The following is a 27,641-nucleotide window of genomic DNA, read 5'->3' on the forward strand; positions in this document are numbered from 1 at the left end:
CCTACAATTAATGTCTTAAATGCTCTTATTTGTATTCCTTCTGAGTAGGAAAGATGAATGACAAGCTATCCAAATTGTTTCGGGTATAAATGGCAGCCTGGATAGTCACAATCAATCATTCAGTGCCAGATGTCTCTGGTATGACCTGTTCTCCTCATCAGGGTCCACTACAAGGAAAACAGCTGCCAGGACACATGCATATTACACCATTAGAGAAGGGGAATGGGGAAGACCAACCTGCCTCTGCATTCAGCTCCTCTAGAAGCCCGGTGGTCCTCCAGGTAGCTCCTGTGTCCTGGCCGCCTACAGAATTATTGTGCTCTTGAACTACTGCAGCCGCCAATAAATTGTCCACATTTACCACTTCTGGCTCAGAGTTGGTGTCAGACATATCATAATGAGCTACAACTGGAGGTCCATCTAGGGAGGAAAGAAAATGTATACTTGTATCTAACGTGCGGGGTGAAAAATACTTCTGAAACTAGTAAGAGCCCTCTAATGTCAGTTGCCTTCATTATTCTATTAGATCAGAAAAGCTGCACTTTATAGATCTAGTATTTTGTACAAAATGTGAAAGTGAAAAAGATAATCCAAGCTTACAAAGATGATGGACACATTTTGGAAGGAGGAAAAGGAGTGTTACTATGAAGAACAGAAGACAAGACTATACTCAACAATGTTACACTGAATTCCTGTCATACTTTTAAAGAGCAAGATTAAGAAAAAAAGGATGACTCCACAGAGAAAGTGGAACTGATTTCTTAAAGGAAAAAACTGATGCAAATTATTAAAACCCAATTTATATTTTTTAAAAGAATGAATCTAGTTCTCTCTCTTACTGGGTAATATAAAAAGTCTCTAGTAGATTCAGAAAAGAAAATCAAATATATTTTGCTATGTCCTAAAGAAATAAGGTTAACACTAGAGCTCTTTGACTAATGCATCTATTTCCAGTAAAGTCCTTTTATAATAACAGGGATGTTATATACTTTATGACGTTCTATTAAAAGACAACACAACAAAATCCATTTTCAGGATTTTGCTTTGGATATCTTATGAGGGATATTTCTATTTCCTTTTCCCTAAGAAAGACAACCAGCTCATACTACAACTAAATGATATGCAATCTTATGGGTGATTTTACAAGAAGATATTAAAGTTCTTACTGGAAGAGGTCCCTTCCACCCTCAAATCCCCCTAACTGGCTGAAAAAGGCAGCTGAGTTTCAAAGTAAATTTATTACACTGCAGCAATTCATGCTAAAATAAGTCAAAATTCATGCTTGTAGAATAGATACATGCTTTAAAATGCTAATTCTACCCCTTTTTTAAGAAAAACATTAACAGCAAAAAGCAAACATAAAGTTTCCCTTCAAGTAAGAAATTCCTCTACTACTCCTATTTTAATATAAAGCAGAAATAAAGGAACGTTGTTTTCTCCCCCAAAGGCTATTTATGAAGCGCAAGCAAGCTATTTATTTCCATTAAGGTTTTTAAAATATCATCCAACAAATGAATATTAAACACACCTATTTTATGAAACTCTATGAAGGAATGCATATATGTCAATGAATCATAAAAATGTAACACAATGAAGTATTACTATTTTAATACAAATATCCATTGTGTCAACTGTCACTGAACAAAAACACACTTTGGGTAGTGACCCCTTAAAACTAAACTACCAAACCACAAGTTTATGTAGTAATATTTTTTAAATACAAAATGACCAAACATAAAAGCAAATGAGTTGTTAGGTGCCACTGTATAAAGAACAGACATGTCACAATATGAAATTCTGACGATCAGGACAACTTTAGTTGACCACTTAAAAATAATTTCCAGATCCCCTTAAGGGGTAAATCAAGTTCAATGACCAAAAAATTCAACAGTGTGGCCTTGGTATCAGTTGGTAATTGATTTTAGTTTAAATATCAAGAAACTGATTCGTGTTTGAGGTTTTTCTTTTCTAAAAAAAAGAAAAGAAAGTTGCAATATTCTATGGCGTTCTCGTCAGAGTTCAAAATGATTATTATGGAATCAAGATACTGTGTGATGTCCAAATACTTGGGTGCAGAAGATATGAGGGCCAAGTACAATATTGACTATTTGACCATATGTTCTATTTTTTAAGGGCTTTTTTTTTAGGTGTTTGTAGTAAGTTATTTTAGTGAGTTATTTTAAAATTTATATGACTAATACCATTCAGAGCATCTTGCCCTCATATTCTCCACCCCATCCCCAAATTGAGGCAACAGGTCAATAGTCAAGTCAAAATTGTACCACTCCTACATGTATAATCATGCAAAAAAGTATAAGTGTATACATGCAGAGTGACATCACCTACCCATGAAAATAACTCGTCTGAAAGTCTTCATCAGTAGGAAATACAAGCATAAACTTGTTATCTGGCTTCATTCTTGTATCTTCCATATTTCCAAACAGCATACCTTATAACTTAGCTTAAATTTAGTATTCATCATAAACAGAGACAGCAATATTTTCATATATTACACTTAAAATTGAAAATAAATTATGATCACTGTCATTTTTCATTTCCAATATATTCAAACAATGACAAGTCAATACTATATAAACTTCAATAAAATAATGAAATGGTTGTCTTTCCAACTTTGTCTTCCAACAAGAAACCACAATTAAGGATCTTGTGTTCCAAGGTCATTTTACACTATCATTAGGAAATCAAACTTAAGTAAGATTTGTTTAAAGCACTTGGGGCCAGGTGTGGTGGCTCACGCCTGTAATCCAAGTACTTAAGAGGCCAAGGCAGGTGGATCACTTGAGATCTGGAGTTTGAGACCAGCCTGGCCATCATAGTGAAACCCCGTCTCTACTAAAAATACAAAAAATTAGCTGAGTGTGGTGGCATGCACGCCTATAATTCCAGCTACTCGGGAGGCTGAGGCACAAGAATCGCTTGAACCTGGGAGGCAGAGGTTGCAGTGAGCCGAGATCATGCCACTAAACTGCAGCCTGGGGAACACAGCAAGGCTCTGTCTCAAAAAAAAAAGCACTAGGCGTCAGGATTTGTACTCTGAGTTACTATACAAATATTAGCTAACTTATGGTAACAATTCGTGACATTCTTTTAAAATGTGATTCTTGCTATACAGAAGTAAATGACAGGTAAGATTGTAAGATTCTGCAGTTATTTTATCTGCTTTTAAAAAGAAATATCTCTTGAAGGGGAAAAAAAATCGCTGGGGAGGAGCTAGGAAAATTCAGCACATTAATAACAGAAGCTGACCGGGCATGGTGGCTGACACCTGTAACCCCAGCACTTTGGGAGGCTGATGCAGGCAAACCACTTGAGGTCAGGAGTTTGAGACCAGCCTGGCCAACACGGTGAAAACCCGTCTCTACTAAAATTACAAAAATTAGCCGGGTGTGTGGTTCATGCCTGTAATCCCAGCTACTTGGGAGGCTAAGTGAGGCAGGAGAATCGCTTGAACCCAGGAGACAGAGGTTGCAGTGAGCTGAGATCACACCACTACACTCCAGTTTGGGCAACAGAGCAAGATTCCATCTCAAAAAAAAACAAAAAAAAAACAAAAACCAGAAGCTGCTATCTATTTGACTCTATCAGTTCATTATAGGATAGAATAAACATGGGGATACTGCCCTTGCTCTCACATGATTATTCCTCTATGCTACTAAAACAACTGCATTGCTACAAAGAGACTGTTTTGATTTTCAAAAATATAAAAGTAATTACTTTAAGTAAAGTTATACATGAAAACATTTCCAATTTAAGATTCAATCATTAACATAGGCACATTCCATGCTTACAACATTTAAGTTATCCAAGCTGCACATTCTCCCATCTGCCAGCTCTGATGTCTGTCACAATCTTAAAACATAAATTTCTAATATTGAACTTACTGGTTTTTCTATAATCATTAAAAGCATCTTTCTATAGAGGTAAATGTAACACATCTGTGTTAATTAATAACCATTCAATCTGTGGGTAACTCAGGTGCTATTTCTCCTCCTGATCAAATTATTTTGAAATGTTTGCTGTTATAATGACAACACAGGGAAAGTTAAAGGTCAAAAACCCACCAACGGCTGGGCACAGTGCCTCATGTCTATAATCCCAGCACTTTGGGAGGACGAGGTGGGAGGACAAGGCAGGAGGACTACTTGAGCCCAGGAGTTCGAGACTAGCCTGGGCAACATAGCAAGACTCCATCTCTATTATTTAAAAATTATAATAATATTTTAGAATTTTTAAAAAATCTACCAACTACTTTTTATTTAAAAACATTAACTCATCCATTTTATGCTAGAAATGGGTTTGTACTGTCTCACTAAGCTTCTATCCTACACTAAATAGGTTCTAACTTTTCAAATACCAAAATATAGATATATCTGTGTTGTCACATATTCCTGATACAGTGAGGTCTACCCCCTTATGACCTTAAAGCCTTCTGCACTGTTGCCATCAAATGTTTAATTTTATGAATTAGTTTCCTTTTCAAGTATGTTCTAAATCTCATTAGAAAATCTGAATCACAAAAAAAAACAAAACAAAACCTAACTTTTCCTTTACTATGTTCATCCCATGACAAATTCCCCTTTCCAGGTTTGATAATCAGAAGCACAGGATTTTAAAACTAAACAAACACTACTCTCATTTTACAGATGAAAATTTGAGTCCTAATTAGGTGAAACCACAATAGACTATAATTGTTCTCACTGCTGAAGGAAAGAAGAATATACAGGATGAGACTGGTGCTCCCAGCACAGGAACTATAGATTTTTGGCAGCAGACACAAGTTAAAGCCCTGCCTACTTCCTCTTAGCTACATGACCCTGGTAAACTATTTCACTAATCAGTGTCTTCACGGAGTTATGGTGAGGGTTAAAGACAACGTTAACAAAAAAACACAAAAGGAATTTAAATATTGGTCCACTGCCCTGCCTTTCCATTATACTTAGCACCTGCCCTATTTTGTTGTTTGTTTGCTTACCTTTGCATGTATACTCTGTGTATACCACCGGCATGCAACAAGCTCTGAGGAACATCAGTGCCTATGCCAGTGCCTGATGTTGGTCATAGATGAACCCAACTCGGTAAGTAAATGCTTTGGCTAGGATTCATAGTTGAATAAGGTCATCACAAACATGACTTTTGTATTTTTGTTTGAAGTGAAATGTCAGCTTACATGTATTCATAGAAAAATGTTTCAAAGCCAAATGGAAATTGCTCAGGATTAATCTACATTTAGCATCATCTTGCCTACAAGAGCACCTCCACTAACACAAGTGTTGTCACTCTCTCATTATGAACGCTAACTAAATCTAGGAAACATGAATAATTCTTGTAACCCAGATACACATGGGAATATCATTCCCCCTTCCCTTTCTATTGCTAAGTCTAAGGCACAAGGAAAGGTGGGGCAATGGACAAACACATGGTTGGCCCCTTTGACCCCCATTTCAATGTCTATGCAGCCATAGTAATATACAATAAAGCCTAGAAGAAATTCCCTTCTTCCTCTTTGCCATACCCAATCTCTCCAATCTCCTCACTAAAAGAAGAAAAAAAATCTGTCTTGTTGCTGTCAAAGGACCCTATGCCATCAAAGGACCCTAGGCCTTTTGATGGCCTAGGCCTGGTTCTGTTTTCCACACAACACCAAGAGAAAGGAGGGGGTAAACATCATACTTAGCCTCAATCCAGATAGTGAAAAGCAAAAAATCTTACACCTTATCTAGCCAAGGAATCTAAATACTGGGAATAAGGTGTGGGCATGAGGGACTGAGGGAAAGAGGCAAACCTCAAGAGCTACAGAAGGAAATTTGCATTTTAATAGAACCTACTCAAGGAAAAAAAAAAAAAGCAGTTTCATTACACATTAGAATATTTACCAAGATGAAAATGTATATTTACAAATGAGGCTAGGCACAGTGGTTCACGCCTGTAATCCAGCACTTTGGGAGACTGAGGTGGGTGGATCACTTCAGGTCTGGAGTTTGAGACCAGCCTGGGCAACATAGTGAAACCCCCATCTCTACTAAAAATACCGAAATTAGCCCAGCAGAGTAGCACACGCCTGTAGTCCCAGCTACTCGGGAGGCTGAGGCAGGAGAATCACTTGAACCTGGAAGACAGACGTGGCAGTAAGCCAAGATCACGCCACTGCACTCCAACCTGGGCAACAGAGTGAGACTCCATCTCAAAAAAGAAAGAGAAAAAACAGTAATAAAAATGCCAATCATCGCTTCTTGGCCTTTTGACTAAGATCAAGTGTAAAAATATCAATCAAAAAATAGAAAATACATGCAGAATAATTTGAAAAGAGAGCAGTCATTTTCAAAACATCTCTTAGAAAAGAAGAATTTCATCAACAAAAGATAAAAATCTATAAAGGGCCATGTCCAGAAAAAAGCCTTAAATACCAAAAACTATATATGTATTATTTTCTTCAGAATAGTATCAGAAAATTATTTTAGTAAAAGGAAAAATGTCTAAGATAGGGCTACATGGAAATGAAATGCAGCAATATGCACTGAAACTTTATGTTTAGGAGTTAAGTCATTTTTAAAATAAAACCAAATGAATGTATTTTGTACTTTTTCCATTATACTCAATTATTAAAAATTTAAACTTTTTGTTATAAAGTTTCCAAGATGAAAATAAGATTTTAAGGATTAAATTTGTCCTTATACTGATAAACGTTGCATCATTTTGTCCACCCAGGAAAGTTATTTATGATATTGATGAAGGGTTTACCATTTTGAAATGATCAAAAGAGGTAAAAGCAAAGATCCAAGATTATCAGAGTAATGGAAAAGCTGATCAGAAAAGAAAAAACAACTTAATGTGTCACCACTAACTATAAAGTTGTGAAGTCTCTGATTCAAGTGGGATTATTCGAAAGATAACTCAGGTAATTCATCTGGATATTTAAGAAAAGCTATAAATACAGAAGTGAGGCACCTGAAGAGGTCACCATCTTTCAATTTATCTGTTTCAGGGACAAATCCATGACCTACTGCTTTGAGGATTTAGATCCGTAGAGAAAAAAAACTAAAATATCTGTACTACATACAGCGAGAAAGAGCACAAAATTTAGATATATTAGCCACATCCCTATGTCTGCGTACCCTGCTAAAGAGTCATTCATTCCACATTCTAGCCTTTTGATTTCTCCTTGAATCAGTCTAAATTTTGCTATTTTTTCAAATATTCATCAATTTTTAATAGGATAGTTTAGTAGGACATACAGTTTAAAGAAAAAAAATCTTGACTTTTTATGTTCACAGTGGTATTCTTTTCTCAACTACCAAAAAACCTAAAAATAATCCCCCAAATACGTAAAATCTATTGTTATATTAACTAGAAACTAATATCATTTATTTCATTACAGAAAAGCAAGTTTCTTGATTCAGAAACACCTAATATGAATTAACTGGTAGGGAACCACATAACACCATCCTCAACAGAGTAACAGGAAACATTTCTTTTTCAAAATTTTTATTCATCTAGGTTACATGTCAAATGCACAGTGAGGTAAAGGATATTAAGAAAATGCAATAAAATAAAAACAGTAATTTCATAACATTCTTCCCAAATCTTAAAGTTATATTATGAATAAGACTTAATAGCCAAAGAATACACTTCTTTCTGGATTATTCCTTCACTTTTTATGATGTCTTCTATTTTACACTATGGTAATCTAACATAACATGAGAATATCTACTCAATACTAGCAAACTAACAGTTTGGTTGCAATTTCTACTAACTTTCATAAACTTCAGAGGAAATAAAAATAGAAACCAGGGGGGAAAAAATGAGTATAGAAACTTGGAAGTTATTCCATGTTACTTACAATTCACAATCTCGTAACTTCTAAACAAATTAAAATGACATGTTTTTTATCTGTACTAGGATTAAGGGCATATGTTATTTCTGAAGAGGATTTTGAGAAAAAAATTTACTGAAATTGTTTTGACACTGTATTTTCTGACGTGGCATTCCATGAAATTTTTTTCATTGTACCCTCACTGTACTATTTAAATAATGTTTTTAAAGGAGAGATGAAAATCAATATAAGCTAAATAAAATATAAAAGATACAATTAATTTAAAAGGCTACCTTTGTGTAAGATAACTTGCCCATAATTTGCTATTTTAAACAAATGATAACACAAAGCCTGTTTGCCATCTTTCTTATAACATTCATGTAACTGTATATCTTTATGCAAAGTCAGCTATATGTTAAAAATAAAAATTACCAGTAATATCAATTTACGGTACTTTGCTTAAAAAAGAATTCACTATATTGTTTCGTTCATTAACAAACAGACTTAATACACTTTAAATCATTCTGCATACAACTTTTAAGAAATAAATCAGACTGAGCACTGTGGCTCACGCCTGTAATCCCAGCACTTTCAGGGGCTGAGGCAGGTGGACTACCTGAGGTCAGGAGCTCGAGACCAGCCTGGCCAACATGGTGAAACCCTGTCTTTACTAAAAATACAGAAAATTAGCTGGGCATGGTGGCAGGCGCCTGTAATCCCAGCTACTTGGGGAGCTGAGGCAGGAGAATCGCTTGAACCTGGGAGGTGGAGGTTGCAGTGAGCCGAGATCGCGCCATTGCACTCCATCCAGCCTGGGCAACGAGAGTGAAACTCTGTCTCAAAAAATAAAAAAAACAAAAAACAAAAAAAAGAAAGAAATCTTATGTAAACTGAGATATACCTAGACCCAGGGACTCTTGCTGTTAAATCTTAGTAACAGCAGGGAATGACAAAAGCAATACTCAAAATAAATTAGTTACTGTATATTCTTTTACTCGGTCTACTAGTGAGATTCAAAAAACAAAAATAAAAGCCCCAAACCTTTAATCTTAAAAAGACATTTTTTATCAAGCTTAATTACCGTAACTAGGTTTATATGTAGGCAACTTTTATTTTCTTACATACTGTTAGGAAGCAATAAACAGGTATTATATTAATAATCTGAATCCATTAGAAATCACTGTAGCAACTGTACAGTTATCTGCCTCCAGCCACTTGACAAGTCTAACATTAATGAAATTCAGTTATTTCAGAATTCTGAAGATGGGTACAAACATGCATACACACATCCCTGAAACTAGACTCATTTCTCTTAGTAAAAATCCAAACAAACAAAAAACTGATAATGCTTTCCCTTGGAGCTTTCCAAATAACAATCTCTATGCTACTTCTAATTTTAAAAAAAGTAAAACTTCATGTAAAATATTAAGCCTTAAGATTTTAACTTGACCTTGTTGTGCTCGAAATTAAAATTGTATGTGGGCTTTAAAAACTATGCTCGATTTTAATAATGCACAAAAAGTACAGATCAATATGATTAAGAGAGTTACTATTGTCTAATAAGTGGCTCAAATAACCAGATCACTCTAATCTGCTGGTTAAATTCTCTTAAGATGATTAGGTATCTAATGTCCTAGGACTGAGCTAGCACAAACTAGGCAGAAAGCAGGCTGTAGCTAGATTATCAAAAAACACATTTACCTTTAGTGAGAGGATAATGGCCTCTTAAATGCCAACTAAAGAGAAATACTAAAAGGAAGTATCAACATGTAACAACCAGTAAGAAAATTATAATTGTGGTAGTTAAAACTATAATTTGTTTCCTAACATTTCTCAAGTTACTTTTTTTACAATGTTTGGTGATTTTTTAAATGAAACATTTTTTAAAAGTCTGCAGCTTATTCCTTTTAATTCTCTCCCATGAAAACAAGAGAAAAAAAATTATCTGATGGATTAGACAAAGGGAAAATTCCATATGCACATATTAGAGAGATGCAACAGTCCAGACATGGGATTTTATTCTTAAATAAAAAAGCATTTCAACCATTTCTGGATTAGTGTTGTAGGCTGAAAGAGATTTCTTTCCAGCATTAACCTTTTATAGACTACAAATAAATACAAACAGGACACAGTCCTTAAACTTCTTAAAATTCTAGGAAAATTAAGGGAATTCAGAGGAAATGAAGAGAGGACCACTAGGGACTTAAACAATAGCTACATAAAAATGATGTCACATAATCCAAAAGTAATTCCCACTTACTAGTATTATGAGTACTATACATGTAATCTTGAGAATACACGCTGCCTCAGGAAAAGAGAATGCGATAACCTACACTAGTCAAGTAAAAAATATACATATTAAAACTACTTCACAGGCCAGGCACAGTGCCTCATGCCTGTAATCTCAGCACTTTGGGAGGCCAAGGCAGGCAGATCAACTGAGGTCAGGAGTTTGAAACCAGTCTGGCCAACATGGTGAAACCCCATCTCTACTAAAAACACAAAAATTAGCCGGGCCAGTGGTAGGCACCTGTAATCCCAGCTACTCAGTAGGCTGAGGCAAGAGAATCGCTTGAACCCAAGAAGTGGTGGTTGCAGTGAGTCAAGATCGCGCCATTGCACTATAGCCTGGGCGACAAAGCGAGACTCCAACTCAAAAAAAAAACCAAAAAAAAAAAAAAAAAAAAACCCTACTTCATAAGGCAAGGCGTGGTGGCTCGTACCTGTAATCCCAGCACTTTGGGAGGCCGAGGCTGGGGGATCCCTTGAGCTTAGGAGTTTAAGACCAGCCTGGTCAACACAGCAAGACCCCACCTTTGCAAAAAATAAGAAAATTAGCCAGACATGGTGGCACACACTTGTGGTCCCAGCTACTTGGGAAGATCACTTGAGCCTGGGAGGTTGAGGCTGCAGTGAGCCTTGACCGTGCCACTGCACTCCAGCCTGGGCAACAGAGCGACGCCCCATCTGGAAAAAATGAAAAAAAAACAACCCCAGCACTTTGGGAGGCCAAGGTAGGCGGATCATGAGGTCAGGAGATCGAGACCATCCTGGCTACAGTGAAACCCCATCTCAACTAAAAATACCAAAAAATTAGCCGGGCGTGGTGGCAGGCGCCTATAGTCCCAGCTACTCAGGAGGCTGAGGCAGGAGAATGGTGTGAACCTGGGAGGTGGAACTTGCAGTGAGCTGAGATAGTGCCATTGCACTCCAGCCTGGGCGACACAGCGAGACTTCGTCTCGAAAAACCACAAGTACTTCCCATATTGACACTTCTTTAAATGTCTGTAATATAAAAACAAAGTATGTTGAAAGGGGAATTTTTTAATCGCTCTACCTGGAAAAGGTGTAACCATTGTAAAGCAAAATCTATTGTTTTTCAAAACAACACTCCTTAAGACAGAGATGTATTACCTTCAAAGCACTCTGCAAAAACTGAAAATCAAGATAAAAATTTTCCTATATATGTTTCTGTTATAAATTATTCCTAAACTCTCCAAACCATGGGATGTTAAATTTTACTTTAGGATAAATTTTTAATATTTTGGTATAGGTTCTAAGAATTAAATCAGTGTATTCTGGCATTCCTTATCTTTCTGCCAAAACCTCTTTTTCTTCCTTTACTCAAAATTTTGTAGAAAAGGCTTTCCAAAATTATTAGTTTTCAAATATTCAAAATATTATTCTTACCTTGAATATCAACTATTAATACCTATGTTTTAGGCCAGATGCGAATCCCACAGAATCCCAGCACTTTGAGAGGCCAAGGTGTGCAGATCACTTAAGCCCAGGAGTCTGAGGCCAGCCTGAACAATGTATCAGAACCCTGTCTCTACAAAATATACAAAAATTAGCCAGGTGGTAGTCCTAGCTATTTGGGAGGCTGAGGTGGGAGGATTGCTTGAGCCTGCGAGGCAGAGGTTACAGTGAGACAAGACGGCACCTTTCTGCACTCCAGCCTAGATGACAGAGTGAGACCCTATCTCCCCAACCCCCACCAAAAAAAAACCTACCTATGTTTGTTAATTCCATTCCACTGAAATTTTTTTCTTAAAGGCAAAAAAAATCTACAGAGCTCTTGCCTGATTATCCAATAACAATAAAAATTAGAATGGATCCAGTCAATACAACACTAGCAATAAGTTGTCTATGTTATTCTTTAAAAAATTAACCTTTTCTATCTTAAAATGCATTTCAAAGCATGCTTAATATATTAAGTATTATATCATAAAACAAAAAAGAAGCCTGTTAAGTGCTTGAAGCAGTTTACACATGCATAGAAAAGTAGTCTTTAACATGATGAAATTAAATTAATATTTTCTTACATCTAAAAATCTATGTCTAATAAAAATCTGGGATTCCAGGAAGAAGGTGAAAACAGAACTTCCCTGAAAATACCTAAACTTCAAGTAAAGACTGTAGATTCATTAAAATTCATTCAGTCATCCAAAACCAATATGTTCTTCCTATTGATGTAAAACTTAATTTAAAAAAAATCTGTTTGGGGAAATAGTTAACCAATGTTGCACTATCATTTCAGAGAGAAACCCATCAGTTATAACAAACTCTTATATATTTTACAGTGAAAAATCATACTAACATTATTTATTGTAAGTTGCTCCCGGTGTTCAAACCTTACCTCTACTGGTCAAATATTAAGTTCAGAAAATCTAAAAATCATTACACAAAAAAAGAAGAGATCGACCAGGCACAGTGGCTCATGCCTATAATCCTAGCACTTTGGGAGGCCGAGGCAGGCGGTTCACCTGAGGTTGGGAGTTCAAGACCAGCCTGACCAATATGGAGAAACCCCATCTCTACTACAAACACAAAAATTAGCCAGGCATGGTGGCGCATGCCTGTAATCCCAACTACTCAGGAGGCTGAGGCAGGAGAATCACTTGAACCCAGGAGGCGGAGGTTGCGGTGAGCTGGGTTCACGCCATTGCATTCCAGCCTGGGCAATGAGAGCGAAACTTCATCTCAAAAAATGAAAAAAAAAAAAAGGGAGAGACTGCTAGTCATATATACTATATACATCCTTGTACAAGGATGCATATATCCTTAAACAAAAACTGAACACAGAAATAAGTCATCCCCAAAGTTAACTTCCAATTCTCATAAAACCAGTTCTAAAATGAAAAAAACAAATAAAGCAGCAATTTTCAATTTTTCAATTCAAAACCAGAAAAGGAAAAAACCTGGTTCAGTCTATTACTGGTAATTTACAAGTTACAAATATGTGGATATAGAACTGAATCAAAACAAAGTGGTGACATATTTTCTGAGTAACGTTACTAACAAATATTGAGAGACATATCGAAGATCTTGATTGTTTATATGAGACTCTAAATATACCACCTATATTTCCTCTTAAAAAACACAAGCAGACGGCCGGGTGCGGTGGCTCAAGCCTGTAACCCAGCACTTTGGGAGGCCGAGATGGGTGGATCACGAGGTCAGGAGATCGAGACTATCCTGGCTAACATGGTGAAACCCCGTCTCTACTAAAAAATACAAAAAACTAGCCGGGCGATGTGGCAGACGCCTGTAGTCCCAGCTACTCGGGAGACTGAGGCAAGAGAATGGCGTGAACCCGGGAGGCGGAGCTTGCAGTGAGCTGAGATCCGGCCACTGCACTCCAGCCTGGGCGACAGAGCGAGACTCCGTCTCAAAAAAAAAAAAAAAAAAAAAAAAAAAAAACACAAGCAGAATTCGGTTTTTTTTCCTAAGTGGCAACTTCATTAAATAAAATGAACCTTTTTCATATTGATGTTATTATAAATGTGAAAGACTAATTTCCTCTCAAAAATAAATCCAGGCCAGGCGCAGTGGCTCATGCCTGTAATCCCAACACTTTGGGAGGCGGAGGCAGGTGGATCACCTGAAGTCAGGAGGTTGAGATCAGCCTGGTCAACATGGTGAAACCCCTGTCTCTACTTAAAATACAAAAATTAGCTGGGCATGGTGGTGGGTGCCTGTAATCCCAGCTACTTGGGGGGCTGAGGCAGGAGAACTGCTTGAACCCAGGAGGCAAAGGCTGCAGTGGGCCAAGACCACACCATTGCACTCCAGCCTGGGCAACAAGAGCAAAACTCCATCTCAGGAAAAAAAAAAAAAAAAAAGTAAATCCAGTGGAAAACCCAATTTTAAAAAACCACTTAGTATCAGCAAACTTACATATTCTTATTGAAGACTGTCATCCTAATTTAGCTGTGTCTCACATTATTACTAGAAATCTTTAAAAGATAAAATGCCAGCATTTACCAATCCCAGGCTGCACATAAAAACATCTATCATGTTGCAAGACCTTCAATCCTGTGATATTTCCTATCTTTTGACACGCTCTATGAGTTATTTAACATAACTAAGGTCCATTTATTTTTAATTCGAGGACTGAAAACAAAATTAAACTGGTAGTACATTCACTAATAAACTTAGTCACTAGCAATTTAAAACCCCACCCAATACATACCCTTGATATAGTGACCATTTTATCTTTATCCTCTACAGGTACCCTTTACATCAGGGTACCAGAAATTCCACTGGCTGATGCCTACCAGATTACCACCTTGGGCACTGAGCTTTAAATTAAAGCTCAAAATAAAAATCCATCTCCATGTCAATGAAAAATACTATTTTTCTCATGCATGAAATCAAGCTGCAGTCTAATCTGTTTTCCCTACATTATCTTGAATAGTAGGTACATAGCAAATATTTGCTCAAAACCGTATTGTGTTCTTCTGCATACAAGTGATACTGAATATAATTCACGAAAAACTAGCAACAAATTAGATTATTAAATGACGTGTGGAATAATTACATAAAAATGTTCATGGAGTACATTCACAGTTAACTACGATCTTCACAGTTAACTATGAGGTCCCCCAATTAGAAGCAGAAGTCAACAGCGTCTGTACAGAGTAAGTGCTAAGAGATTCTCAAGGAATTAACCATCTACCTATTTAGGTTCACTAAAATTTCCAGTTTTTTGTTTTATTTCTATTTTTGGTAAAAAGCAAGGAAGAGGATGGCTCCTACTATTGTATAAATATGGTTCTATGTTCCAACCATACATAACAAAACTCAAGCTAAAATGTATCCAATTCTGGGGCTTTCTGTCGCAAATACCTAATTTTTAAAAAGGAAGCTGTTTTTTACTGCAGCTTTTAAAACATCATCAGGGCTGGGCTTGGTGGCTCACGCCTGTAATTCCAGCATTTTGGGAGGCCAAGGTGGGCTGATCACGAGCTCAGGAGTTCAAGATCACGAGGTCAGCCTGGCCAACATAGTGAAACCCTGTCTCTACTAAAAATACAAAGAAAATTAGCCAGGCATGGTGGCGGGCTCCTGTAATCCCAGATACTCGGGAGGCTGAGACAGGCGAATCGCTTAAACCCAGGAGGCGGAGGTTGCAGTGGGCCAGTGGGCCGAGATCGCGCCATTACACTCCAGCCTGTGCAACAAAGCGAGACTCTGTCTCAAAAAAAACCCAGCAACATCATCAAAAGAAACTTACAATGGGCAAAAGCATATTATTTCTCACACAATCCAAAATGCAGATTGTCAATACAATTCATTTTGTGATAGATTCAAAGGCTGTTAGGTAATATTCCCATTTCCAGCAACGTTAACTAGAAAATTGCAATTATACATCTTTGGGAACTCTGACATACTGTCAATATTTGGACAAGTCATGTAAGAACCAAAGGGCTGCTGTGGCAGTACTTGGAAATCAGGCATCTGCCATGTAAGCACTTGATGGATGACAGGGAAAATTCTTTGGCCAACTAGTTGCATTTAGGTCCCCTGGGTTCGAGTAGCTGCTTGTTCTCTTTGCCAGTGTCAGGGTAAGTTACCTTTTCCATCCACATGTGGAACTTCTCTGTCTGCCTCTGCATCTTGGAAAAACAGCTCCTGGCCTCTTCTAGGACACTGCCTGTGCAGTTCCTATCACACAGCACCCCTGTCAAGTAATCCTGTAACTTCCCTGGGCGCTCCTTCAGATCCCCCAGCATGACCGAAGGCACCTTTAAAGACACTGAGGCCATTTCATAAAACATTATTGCTTCAGAAATTGTATTTTTATTAAGACACACTTACTCAGGAAAATGACATAAGCATTGCTAAGGAGAGCCTGATAGATCTAGCATTCATAGGTAGTGATTAAATTCATTAATCAAAGCCACTAATTCCAAAAAAATAATGAAATATTATTTTTCATAGCTTTAATATATCTACCTGGCAGCATGTATTGTTACTACACAGGCTGAATACAACTGACTGAATCTGTAACAGTAGTTTCCAACCTTTGCTGAACAATAAGAACTGGAGAGGCTTAAATACCAAAACCTAGGGTGGCTCCAAGGCACCTAAGATTTGTTTCGGTTTAAGCTCCCCAGGTGATTTTAATGTACATCCTTAGTTGAGAACTACTGCATTCTTGAGTATTTTAACTCCTTTCACTTTAAAATTCTAAAAAGTTGTTTTGTCAGCTGGCCCACACTCAATCATTATACAATCACTCTCAGGTGATGATTCTTACCACACAAAAGATCTGTTTTAATTTTTTTTTTTAATTCTTATGGAAAACCACATGAAGGAGATGATACAGAGTACCTCTGGGTCAGCTTTTACAAACTGGTCTGTGTAAAATGTTAAAATGCACACACAAAACAAAATGTAGTTAAGTTTGGGATATACTACAAATCACATCCTTCCCACTGGAGAGCACCTTCATTAATGGCTGAAGCGCCCTGAGGTTTAAAACAAATGACATCTGTTAACACATAATCCAGCACTTTCCAAACATCTGAACATGTGTACAACTATTAATACCCAGTAGCACAGTGGTCCAGTTTAGGATATGGTCCCATACATATATAATTTCATCCTTGAACTAGGCTAGATCATCTTTGGTTTGGGTCCCCTATAGTTTAGGTCTCTAATAAAACTATACTGAACTCTTCATTCTAAGGGATCTAATAAAAATGTTACTTCCTCAGATCATTCTTGACTACACTAACTAAAATAGCTTTTCTACCCCATTCCTAGTCAATCTTTATCTCTTATATCCTGCTTATTATTCACATCACATATCCCTACCTGATAGCATATGATGAATTCATTTATTGTCTCCTCATGAAAGATTAAGTTCCATGACAACAGAGACTTCTCTCACTGTAGTATCCCCAAAGCCATGGACTAGGTGCTCAGATACTTGCTGAATAAAAGAATGATTGATGGAATCAATCAATCTTGGCCTTATACCATCAACCTACATCGAGAATCTTACAAATAATGCTCTTATGGAATGCTCTACTGAGCGTTTGTTAAACTAATTTGTGAAAACATGGTTTGCTTTATCACAAAGTGACCTTTTATGACGATGCAAAGAGAAGTTTCCCATGTCTCACTATCAAATACAACTATGCTTCTCCTAGATAAAAAAGAATTTTTAATTCAGTCAGGCCACCTATTTTCAATGCCTAAAAGGCTGTGAGACAAACATTTAGCCCAGTTCTACCTAGCAAATAAAAACCTCATGAAATCGGTCACCAACCTCTAATTTCATATTATTCCTTTTCCTCTGATTACTCCATGCCCTATGCTGTCCTCACTTTTTTAAAAAGTTTTGTTTATATGAAAACTCCCTCAAGAAGGACATGACTTTCCCCAAAGGTTAGTATGTTTAGCTTATGGGAAAAAAGACTAAATGAAATTTAAAGCTTAACTTCCTTTAAGCCCCATTATAAGTGCTGGGCAAACTGAAGCACAGGACAGGAAATCAGATGCCTCCTTTGATCTGCTTTAGATTCTCGCATTATTTATTTCTCAATGAATACTAAAAATGAGTATTTAAAAGCTGAAAATGATATAAGAACATTTATGCTGGGGGCAGTGAGGTAAGTTGTAGCCTCATAAAGATTCTTACAAGCAATAATCACTGATAAGCAAGACATTCTGAGGCCTTAAAAACAGGGACCAATGATGCATTTATCAAAGCCCACAAAACTTACAACACCAAGAGTGAACCCTAACAGTAAACTACAGACGTTGGGTGATAATGATGTGTCAATGTAGGTTCATCGTTGTAACAAATGTCCATTCTAGTGCAGGATGTTGATAGTAGGGGAGGCCATGGCTATATGGGAGAAGGGGGTACATGTGAACTCTCTGTCTCCTCTGCTCGATTTTGCTGTGAACTTAAAACTGCTCTAAAAGCAAAATCTATTAAAAAACAATGACAAAAAAAAGGGACCACATTCTCACCTTAAACACACACATGCTCTTTTATTAACACTAAGATATACCTTATTTTGAGAAAAAGACTTTATGCTTTTCCTTTTACAAAGTTAATATAGGCACTCACTTTAGGAAATAAGAAAAGCAGGCCAAAAATAGTATCTTGGTGCTTTAACACGAGAAATTGCCAAAGGATACCCACCAGTAAGACTTTAAAGCTTTTTAATTAAGTTAACATCATCCAGACCTTGTAGCATATAGAAAACCACATTTAGACATTGCATGCTTTTCAAATAATCGCTTAAATGAAGTAAAAGAGGGCACTTAATGCTTGTTAATTAATATAGAACTGTGCTGTAATTTATAACTAATGTAATTTCAAAAAAACCAGACTCCACTGTTTAGAACTTGATAACCATTAGCAGTAAGAGAACTTAATTGAATCAGACTACCAGTTTCACAGTGATTTTCAGATATAGGAGACTTAACATATCATTGCTTAACTGAGCGGTTCTGAGCCCTGGCTACTCAGTGTCATCACCTAAGGCTGATCGTATAAATGTCATCAGTTTTAAAGCTGATGCCTGGGGTCAGACTCCAAAGACTCTGATTGAATGGGGCTAAAATGGGGTCTGGGCATCAGACGTTTTAAATGCCACCCAGCTGATTCTAATACATAGCCAGATTGAAAACCCTATGTATTTTACCCACCTGATTTGCATTTACCAAGCTGAAAATAGACAGTTTTTACCTGATTATTTCGTGTCAGTGTTTTGTTATCAATGTATTTTGTGAGTCTCTTAAATAGCTACCAAACTACAACCAGATTACAAAAGGCTTAAAATAGGGACATGGGGCTTTTAGCCACTGAAATCATTTGATATTCAATCTAGGAAAAAGATCAATTACTGTGCTTCATGGATTCACTATGTGGGTTTGGGATTTTCAACCATGAATCCTCCTCACTGCCTTATATTTAAAATTTGCCAAGCAATTAAATCCCCAAAAGGTTAAAAGGCCTCAAAAATTAGTAAGAAAAAACACGTCAGAAGAAAAATGTGCAAAGAATATGAACAGACTTTACCAAACAAATACAAATTGCTAAACATTTTTCAACTTCAGTAGTGATCAAAGAAATGCAAATTAACATCAAAATACCATTTTTTTTTTAATAGAGTCTTGCTGTCACCCAGGCTGGAGTGCAGTGGCGTGACCTCAGCTCACCGCAACATCTATCTCCCAGGTTCAATCAATTCTCCTGTCTCAGTCTCCCGAGTAGCTGGGATTACAGACACACGCCACCACGCCTGGCCAATTTTTTTTTTTTTTTTTTTTTTTCTCCCCATAGAGATGGGGTTTCACCATGTTGACCAGGCTGGTCTCAAACTCCTGACCTCAGGTAATTCATCTGCCTCAGCCTCCCAAAGTGCTGGGATTACAGGCGTGAGACACCACATCGGCAAGATATCACTCTTCTATCAAATCAGCAAGCTTTTTAAAAAAATTAATATTCCATAGCAAGAATACAATGCATGAACACTCAAGCTCCTGGGTGAAATAAACTTATTTTTGTTTTTATTTGGATTTTTTTGAGACAGAGTCTTGCTCTGTCACCCAGGCTGGAGTGCAGAGGCTCAATCACAGTTCACTACAGCCTCTGCCTCCTGGGCTCAAGCAATCGTCCCACATCAGCCTCTGGAGCAGCTGGGACTACAGGCACGTGCTGCTATGCCCAGCTAACTTTTGTTATTTCTAGTAGAGATGGGGTTTCACTATGTTCACCAGGCTGGTCTCGAATTCCTGGCCTCAAGTGAACCACCTGTCTCAGCCTCCCAGAGTGCTGGGATTATAGGCGTGAGCCATCGCACTCAACTTAATTATTTTTTAAAAGCAGTATGGCAGTATGTGGTCAAGAGCCTTAAGTGTTCATACCCTTAACTCATAACAGCAAAAACTTAAAAGAGCCCAAAGGACCAACATTAGGGAAGTTATTTTTATGATTAGCTAAATTATTCAAAATCCGTATGTTCTAGGGAGAATATTTAGTGCTCTAGTTAAACACTCAAAACGCAATGCTAAGAAGGAAAGGATGACATACACAATATCCAGACAAATTTTGTTATATATCATGGAAGACAACATATTCAAATGTTAACAAAAGCAGAATTATGGGTGATTTTAATTTTCTACTTCACATTTTTTTATTTTCAAAAATTTCTACAAATAATTTGTCACTTAAAAATATTTTTTTAATTTTTAAGCAAGAGTTAACTGATCAAGTATAATAAGTATAATTATCTCTACCAGAGAAAAACTATGAGTTAAGATGATAGCTTGTCATGATGCAGCTCACTGCATTAAATATGTATGGTGAGTAATGAGTGCTCAGATCCTGTCTTGAAGCGGGGCTGAGCTGGTCTAGCCTGGCTGCATGGATTGAGAATTCAAGTAAACTTAGACAGCTGTCCTCAGTACCCTCAACGACATTCTCCAAAAGAAATCAGATTTTCAAAGGCAAACCAACCAAGACAACTCACTCTTACCTACCATGGGGTGTATTATTTTTGGAACCTCAGTGTGAATAGGCATTTAACCACAAAGCAGGTTATTAAAGACAAGATAAAGGTACCCTGTATGGAGGTCCACTCTGCTAAATATTTATGAAAAACAGTTACTGGAAAAACTCTTCCCCACTGACCATGTATACCCATGCATGTATGTTAGTATGTTCAGAAAATTAACTTTTTCAAACTGAATGAGGGCTAATGCCCATTATTTATATTAAAATCAAAATCCCTCCAACTACAGATTTTATAGAGCTAGTCTCAAAACTGATTTTACAGAGAAACTGCCCCCCCCAATTAAAAGTAATGCTCTAATCATAAAATTGCAGAGAACGATCAAAGCACAAAAAGATAATGCATAAAGAAACCACTTGATAATGGCTGGGCGCAGTGGCTCACGCCTGTAATCACAGCACTTTGGGAGGCCAAGGCAAGCGGATCATGAGGTCAGGAGATCAAGACCATCCTGGCCAACATGGTGAAACCCCATCTCTACTAAAAATACACAAAAATTAGCTGGGCATGGTGGCACACGCCTGTAGTTCCAGCTACTAGGGAGGCTGAGGCAGGAGAATCATTTGAACCTGGGAGGCGGAGGTTGCAGTGAGCAGAGATCGCACCACTGCACTCCAGCCCGGCGACAGAGCAAGACTCGGTCTCAAAAAAAAAGAAAGAAATCACTTGATAAAAGTCTTGATATTCAAGATAAACATCACATAGTACTTTTACATGAATTCACCATAAAATATTACAAATTTACTATAAAATGCCCTTTACTCATCTCTAAGTCTCCCAAATGAAAATACTGCCAGCATTATTTTGATATGATACCTCCAAACAGATCCTTAAAACATCAATATACTTCCAAAACCTTTAAGGATAGATGATCTAGCGCCGACACTAAGCTGCCTGTCAGTTAATTAACTGCTGACTTTAAAAATCATCATAAACATCTGTTGCCCAGATATCAAACTCAAAGTATGATCGTGCACTATACTGGTCTGCATTATTAATTACTTGCACTCTCTAAAAGAGAAAATGCATTAACAGTTACAATTCTTTGACATAACATTTAGGATTAAGGTATTAGGATATCCTAATAGGAATTATTTAAGATAACGCCTTCAACTTCTAAGCTGAGCCCAAACAAAAGCTTATAGAGTATTTTCTGAATTACTAAATGGGTTGCACCTTAATGAAAGAGGATGGCAATAATTGGTTTTTACTTTTCCACTTGGTTTCCATTCTGTGTAAACAGCTGAATTAACGTTCCGACATCCAAGAGATTCTGTTAGGCCCATCCAGCTTAAGTTCACCTGAATGTCCATGTTGTTGAACTCAAGTCAGTTCATAATTTATCCCACCTTTACAATTTATGCAACTTTTCGACAACTGCTCTTACTATAAGGTTGAGTGTGCCTCCTCTCTTCCCCAAAGTCATAAGGTGACTCAGGAAACTGAAAGATACATCACTGTTACATTAAAAATTCACAATGTCACAATTTTTCAAGAGACAACAATATGGACAATTGAAATGAAATTCCTAATATTTGAATTCTAGGTTGTTCCGTCTTTGCTGCTTTGCCTAATTCCAGTAAAGATCATTCATACCTGTCTTATGGGAATGGCACCTCCCAAAACTGCCAGCACACACCCAGGCAGTCATATACAGTGGTCCTATACCTCAATCCACCATTTGATTCTCCAGGATTACCTTAGAAAACTATATTTCAAAAGCCACAAACTTACTAAATGGTGTGAATAAGAGAAACCAAACTATAGATTTAAATTAATTTACTTTGGTGTTCAGTTAGTACACAATTCAGAAGAGACAAGAAATAGACCACTGGTGTTTTAAGTTTTAAGCAGTAATCAAGATACTCAATTAGAAAGAAGATTAGGAAAATATGAGCAAAGCACAGCTAACCTATTTAAGCAAAACAGGGAAAGTGCCTATGAAGACATTTCTCAAGCCACCTTACAATGGGGTTCTGTCTTCAGAGAGATTTTTGTTTACCCACCTTCTTCCTTTCCATAAAAAGGCAAAGTATTGGGGTAGTTACATAAGATCCTGTTTAGTAAGTTGGATTAAGTATTGTATTAAGAGATCCATCAAGGTCTTGATTAGGAGGTTAGAACAAGATATAGGAATGCACAATTTTACAGGTATTAATAAGGTTCTCTTAAAAATATTATTACATGTAAAACTAAAATACATACCTAAAACCTGCCTTAGAACAACCCCAAAGTCTGTTTCTCTCATGCATTTAACTGATGAGCTCCATTGAAATCCCCTTCCCGTTAGTTTTATTACAAGGAACGATAGCAAAGGAATTCAACAGAGATATTAAAACAGTAAAAAGCATTTCTAAAGATTGTTTGAGATTCATATTTATATTATATGAACGAGACTTATTATCAGAACTTCAACATCTATAAAGTGCTTTAAAACCAATCATTCTTGTTACTGAATTTATATAACTTTGGGAAGCTATAGATTTCATTAACCAATATGATTTTTCTTCAAATATTCTTTGTATATCAGCAATATGCTGTCTTCACATGTAGATACAGAAAGCTTTCAGAAAACCAGAGAGAAAAAAAAAACATAGTCACTCGTAAAACTTTAGAAAATCAGAACTTGCCCCTCTTCAATGTGGCAATAAACAATACTGCCATGACCTATTCAACGTCATATAGTTTACAAAATGTTCCCGATCATATTGTAAGGATCTCTTGGATAATAAGAATTCACTACTTAAGAGCCATTCAGATACATCTTTCTTCCACTATGAAATCTCAAGACTGCCTTTGTATTATAGTACACAGTACCAGATGGAATAATATGGGGAAAGCAGATTTACCAAATATGTAATAAATTACAGACCCTTATACCAATGAGAGCTAGAACAAGCAGATTTCTAACAAACTTTTTTAAAGCTTGGGAAACTAATGGAAAATTTTCAGAAAGACATTCTTTTCAATGTGAGCGACAACTTAAGATAGAAAGATTTGTAACAAGGATAATTAGCTTATCATGCACTGAATATGGGGTAAAACACATAAAACTACTGTTTTTGGAGGAAAAATTATTAGAAAACTTTAACAAAAGATAGAATGTGTTATTTCAAACACTATAAGCTCGAGTGCAGTGGCTATATAATAAAGCAAGGTGCCTATTCCTGAGGAGAATGTACTCAGTAATGATGCTGAACAGTGAGTATTAAATCTAAGCAGTGCTAAAAAGGCAACGATGGGAGTTCAGGTAATGTGTTACAGAGAGACTTGTGAGAAATTCCATTACTTAAAAATAATCTTGTCCCTATCATTAACCATTTAATTTTTTTTTTCCTGATGTGCTAAAGTGCACTGGAAACCTCAGAACAGGTTTTATAAATTGGCCATGTCTTGTAATAGACTGCAGTCTTCAAATTTACACAGAGCTGCAGGTCTCCTGGATTTTTTCAAGTGTCACTCATCTAACTGAGCCTGACAGCTGAGAATGCCATCAGGTACTTTACAGTCAGTTTAAAAAACATCCTCTACCTGGTATCTCTGCAGTGATTGTCTTGCTGCTCCCTGAAACCTCTTCATCATCATCCGATGAGCTCGTGCTTGAGTCACAAGTCAGGTCACTATCACTGGTACTACTGTCCTGCAGCAGGTTGTATTTCTTCCTTGCAGCAGCCTCCCGTTTCTGCCTCAGTAGCCTGATCCTCTCCTTGTGCTTTTGGCTCCGATGACCTTTAACCTTGGCGACTCGGCCATTCTGTTTATCACTGGATTGCCGGTTTTTCTTGGCAGCCATAGTGGATGTTTCACTTTCTGATCGGGACCGCCTAGACTTGCGCCCAACTGTGGCACCAGACACTCCTGAAGGGTCTCCTTCTACCGCTGTTTCTGCCTGAGAGGGTTCATTTTCTTCTACGGAAGACAATGTATCTGAATCAGCCAGGTGACCACTAGAGGAAGGGGAAAGCATGCAGTGATTAGAGGAGTCACTCTCATAAACTCGGCCAGTTGTAGGCTTGTCACTCTCCGTGGATGCTAACTGAGACTCAGAAGAGTCCCTTCTCAGTTCCATCAACAAGCAGGGCATTGAAGAAATCACTGTAGAATCCGCTACACCATCTTTCTGAACTTGAGATTCCAGTTCTACAGATCCATCTTCCTCCTTGGCTGTCTCTTGTTCAGATGCTTTTGGTGGGGCTTCGGACTCAATGAGTTCTTCGACTTTTCCCACTGCCTCCTCCATCTTCATTTCAGAATTTCAAGTTAAATCATGGAGTAGAGTCTAGGAAATGATATCAAAGATGCAACAGGAAAGCAACCTGTACAAAAACACACAAAGTCAATAAACAGAATGCCAGATTATTTGGTCAACACAACATGCCTACCTTTATAAGTCGGTGGGGCAAAACTTACCATTACACAGGCCTTTAAAATATATACATATTATTATCTGCTTCTCTGATCAAAAGTCAAATTCAAAGGACTAATACCATCAAAATCTAAGCATACTGAGCTACTAAAAATGCCATAATATTAATCACTATTACTGAACTTGCAAGGCCAACATGTAACGAACATTTTCCAGTTTACAATTTTATTTAAAGTGTTCTAGAAAGAAATCTTCAAAACTCTGATATAATTAATATGCATGTATTGACTTTGATATAAATGAAAAAGAATGCTTTAACACTAGTCTAGAAATGCATTACCTGGAATGACTACTTTTACATTCAAATCCAAAAAGAAAGGAGGTAGGAGGAGGGGAGTTACAATAGAGAAACATCAATTTTTTTTTTTTTTTTTTTTTTTTGAGACAGGGTTTCACTCTGCCACTCAGGCTGGAGTGCAATGGTGCAATCTCAGCTGCAACCTCCGTTGCCGTGGCTCAAGCAATTCTCTTGCCTCAGCCTTCCAAATGGCTGGGACTACAGGAGCACACCACCGCACCCGGCTAATTTTTGCATTTTTTGTAGAGACAGGATTTCACCATGTTGCCCAGGCTGGTCTCGAACTCCTGAGCTCAAGTGATCCACCCACTGTGGCCTCCCAAACTGCTGGGATTATAGGAGTAAGCCACCTCACCTGGCCCCTACACTTATGTTTAAAAAAAAACAAAAACACATGCACAATCCAATTACATGCATTTGGCAAATGAGCAACCAAATACTATGCATCAAACTTGTCTGCAGTCCCCTTAATAGGAGTTGCTCTAGTGAAGCATTAAGATGAAAGGCCAGAATTTGATGCTTCCTCAATCCTACCTAGCTCCCACGTACCTCATCATGCTGAATGTGAGGCTAGTGTTTAAACTAGTTTTAGTTTAGTGACATGTTTTATCAACAATGGTCACTAAATACAGAACCCAGAAAGCCTAGTATATTCTATGAATGAATTAAGGATTTAAGAGAAAATACTCTACACCCATTTTACACTTTGGATGCTAAATTTAAAACCTAACACTCTACCACCACTGTGAGTGATACAACTCCAATTAACCATACAGGACATAATATTTAACCTGTACGGTTAACTCCAATTAACCGTACAGGACATAATATTTAACCTCAAAAGCTTATGACCTATACAGTTAAGTCCTTACTTAACATCGTCAATAGGTTCTTGGAAACTGAGACTTTAAGTGAAATGATGTTTAACAAAACAATTTTTTCATTAACGTTATAACTAAAGGACATCATTCAAAGACCAGCAGTATCTTGTTCCATTTAAAGTTGTGGTTTCCAAGAACCTATTGAAAATCTGGTGGTTTTTAAAGAGGATGCTAAATATAGAAAGCAAGTAAATAACTTGCCCTGTAAGTGTTACATTACAGAAAGCAACTATCATGTCCATAGGTCACAGACACACACAACCATTAATCTATATGGTATGCTAGTTAGGTGCAATATGGCATCTCCAGCATCTCACTCCATCAAGTTAACTTGACAGTTCAATCTATAGTAGACAAAAACTAGGAAATACTTGAAAAATCCTTTAAAACAGATCTAACATGCCAAGTCCACTTTTTGCTTAATACAAACATTCTGTATACCTGTTTTGTTTTTCATAGCCCTGTTCTCAGCTGTTGATAAAACAGGCATTCTGATTAAGTTTCCTTAACAGATTCATGGAAACCAGAACATTCATGGCCACTGAAACATTTGTTAATTTAAAACAATCCTAGGCCAGGAGTAGTGGCTCACACCTGTTATATCCCAGCACTTTGGGAGGCAGAGGCAGGTGGATCACCTGAGGTCGGGAGTTCGAGACCAGTCTGGCCAACATGGTGAAACCCCGTCTCTACTAAAAACACAAAAACTGGCCAGGCACGGTGGTGAGCACCTGTAGTCCGTTACTCGGGAGGCTGAGGCAAAAGAACCGCTTGAACCTGGGAGGCGGAGGTTGCAGTGAGCCAAGATAACGCCACTGCGCTCCAGCCTGGGTGACAGAGCCAGACTCCATCTCAAAAACAAATAAAATAAATCAAAAATAAATAAAACAATATTGTGTGCAGCCTACTTCACATATTTGTATCAATTATAGTACTAATGTTGGAGCTAAGTGAAAATCAGCATAAATATTTTTTCTGATACCATTACAAAAAAATGTAACACCTCTGAAAGCCAACAGAGGGAGTAACAGTTAAACCAATGGAGACCGTTATAAATAAAGCATGCTGTCAATACAAACATGAAATAAAATATTCATAGATACAAAATACCCCCAGGTATGAGGAATAAATCCAAGTTCTTTTTTTTAAGCCAAATTTAGCAGTGGAGGGGACCAAGATTTTCTCACTGAATAAAAATGAGAGTTAATTATATTATGGAGATTCAAGTTGTATATTCTGGAATAAAGATTCTTCTCAAGGTCGGGCATGGTGACTCACACTTGTATTCCCAGCACTTTGGGAGGCCGAGGCGGGTGGATCACAAGATCAGGAGCTCAAGACCAGCCTGGCCAAGATAGTGAAACCCCATCTCTACTAAAAC

At 37.3% G+C, this 27,641-nt stretch overlaps 2 protein-coding genes across 4 annotated transcripts in view; one reads left to right on the plus strand and one right to left on the minus strand.

The window, feature by feature from the left end:
• Positions 1–27,641, plus strand: part of ATP5F1A (ATP synthase F1 subunit alpha) — a 541,488-nt gene that overhangs the window by 386,226 nt on the left and 127,621 nt on the right. The gene's annotated exons all lie outside the window — the stretch shown is intronic.
• The window catches only part of ARK2N (arkadia (RNF111) N-terminal like PKA signaling regulator 2N), a 98,185-nt gene that overhangs the window by 27,416 nt on the left and 43,128 nt on the right, over positions 1–27,641 (minus strand). For 2 of the 3 annotated variants that reach the window (XM_050767968.1, XM_050767967.1), the window contains exons 2-3: positions 24,187–24,971; positions 238–420 (exon numbers count right to left, since the gene is read on the minus strand). In XM_050767968.1, the coding sequence (XP_050623925.1) occupies positions 238–420; positions 24,187–24,901 (898 nt within the window). In that variant the 5' untranslated portion in view covers positions 24,902–24,971. The remainder of the gene's footprint in view (positions 1–237; positions 421–24,186; positions 24,972–27,641) is intronic. The other variant, XM_050767969.1, reaches the window with a different exon arrangement.

Source organism: Macaca thibetana, chromosome 18 (assembly GCF_024542745.1).
Source record: "Macaca thibetana thibetana isolate TM-01 chromosome 18, ASM2454274v1, whole genome shotgun sequence".
Classification (NCBI taxonomy): domain Eukaryota; kingdom Metazoa; phylum Chordata; class Mammalia; order Primates; family Cercopithecidae; genus Macaca; species Macaca thibetana.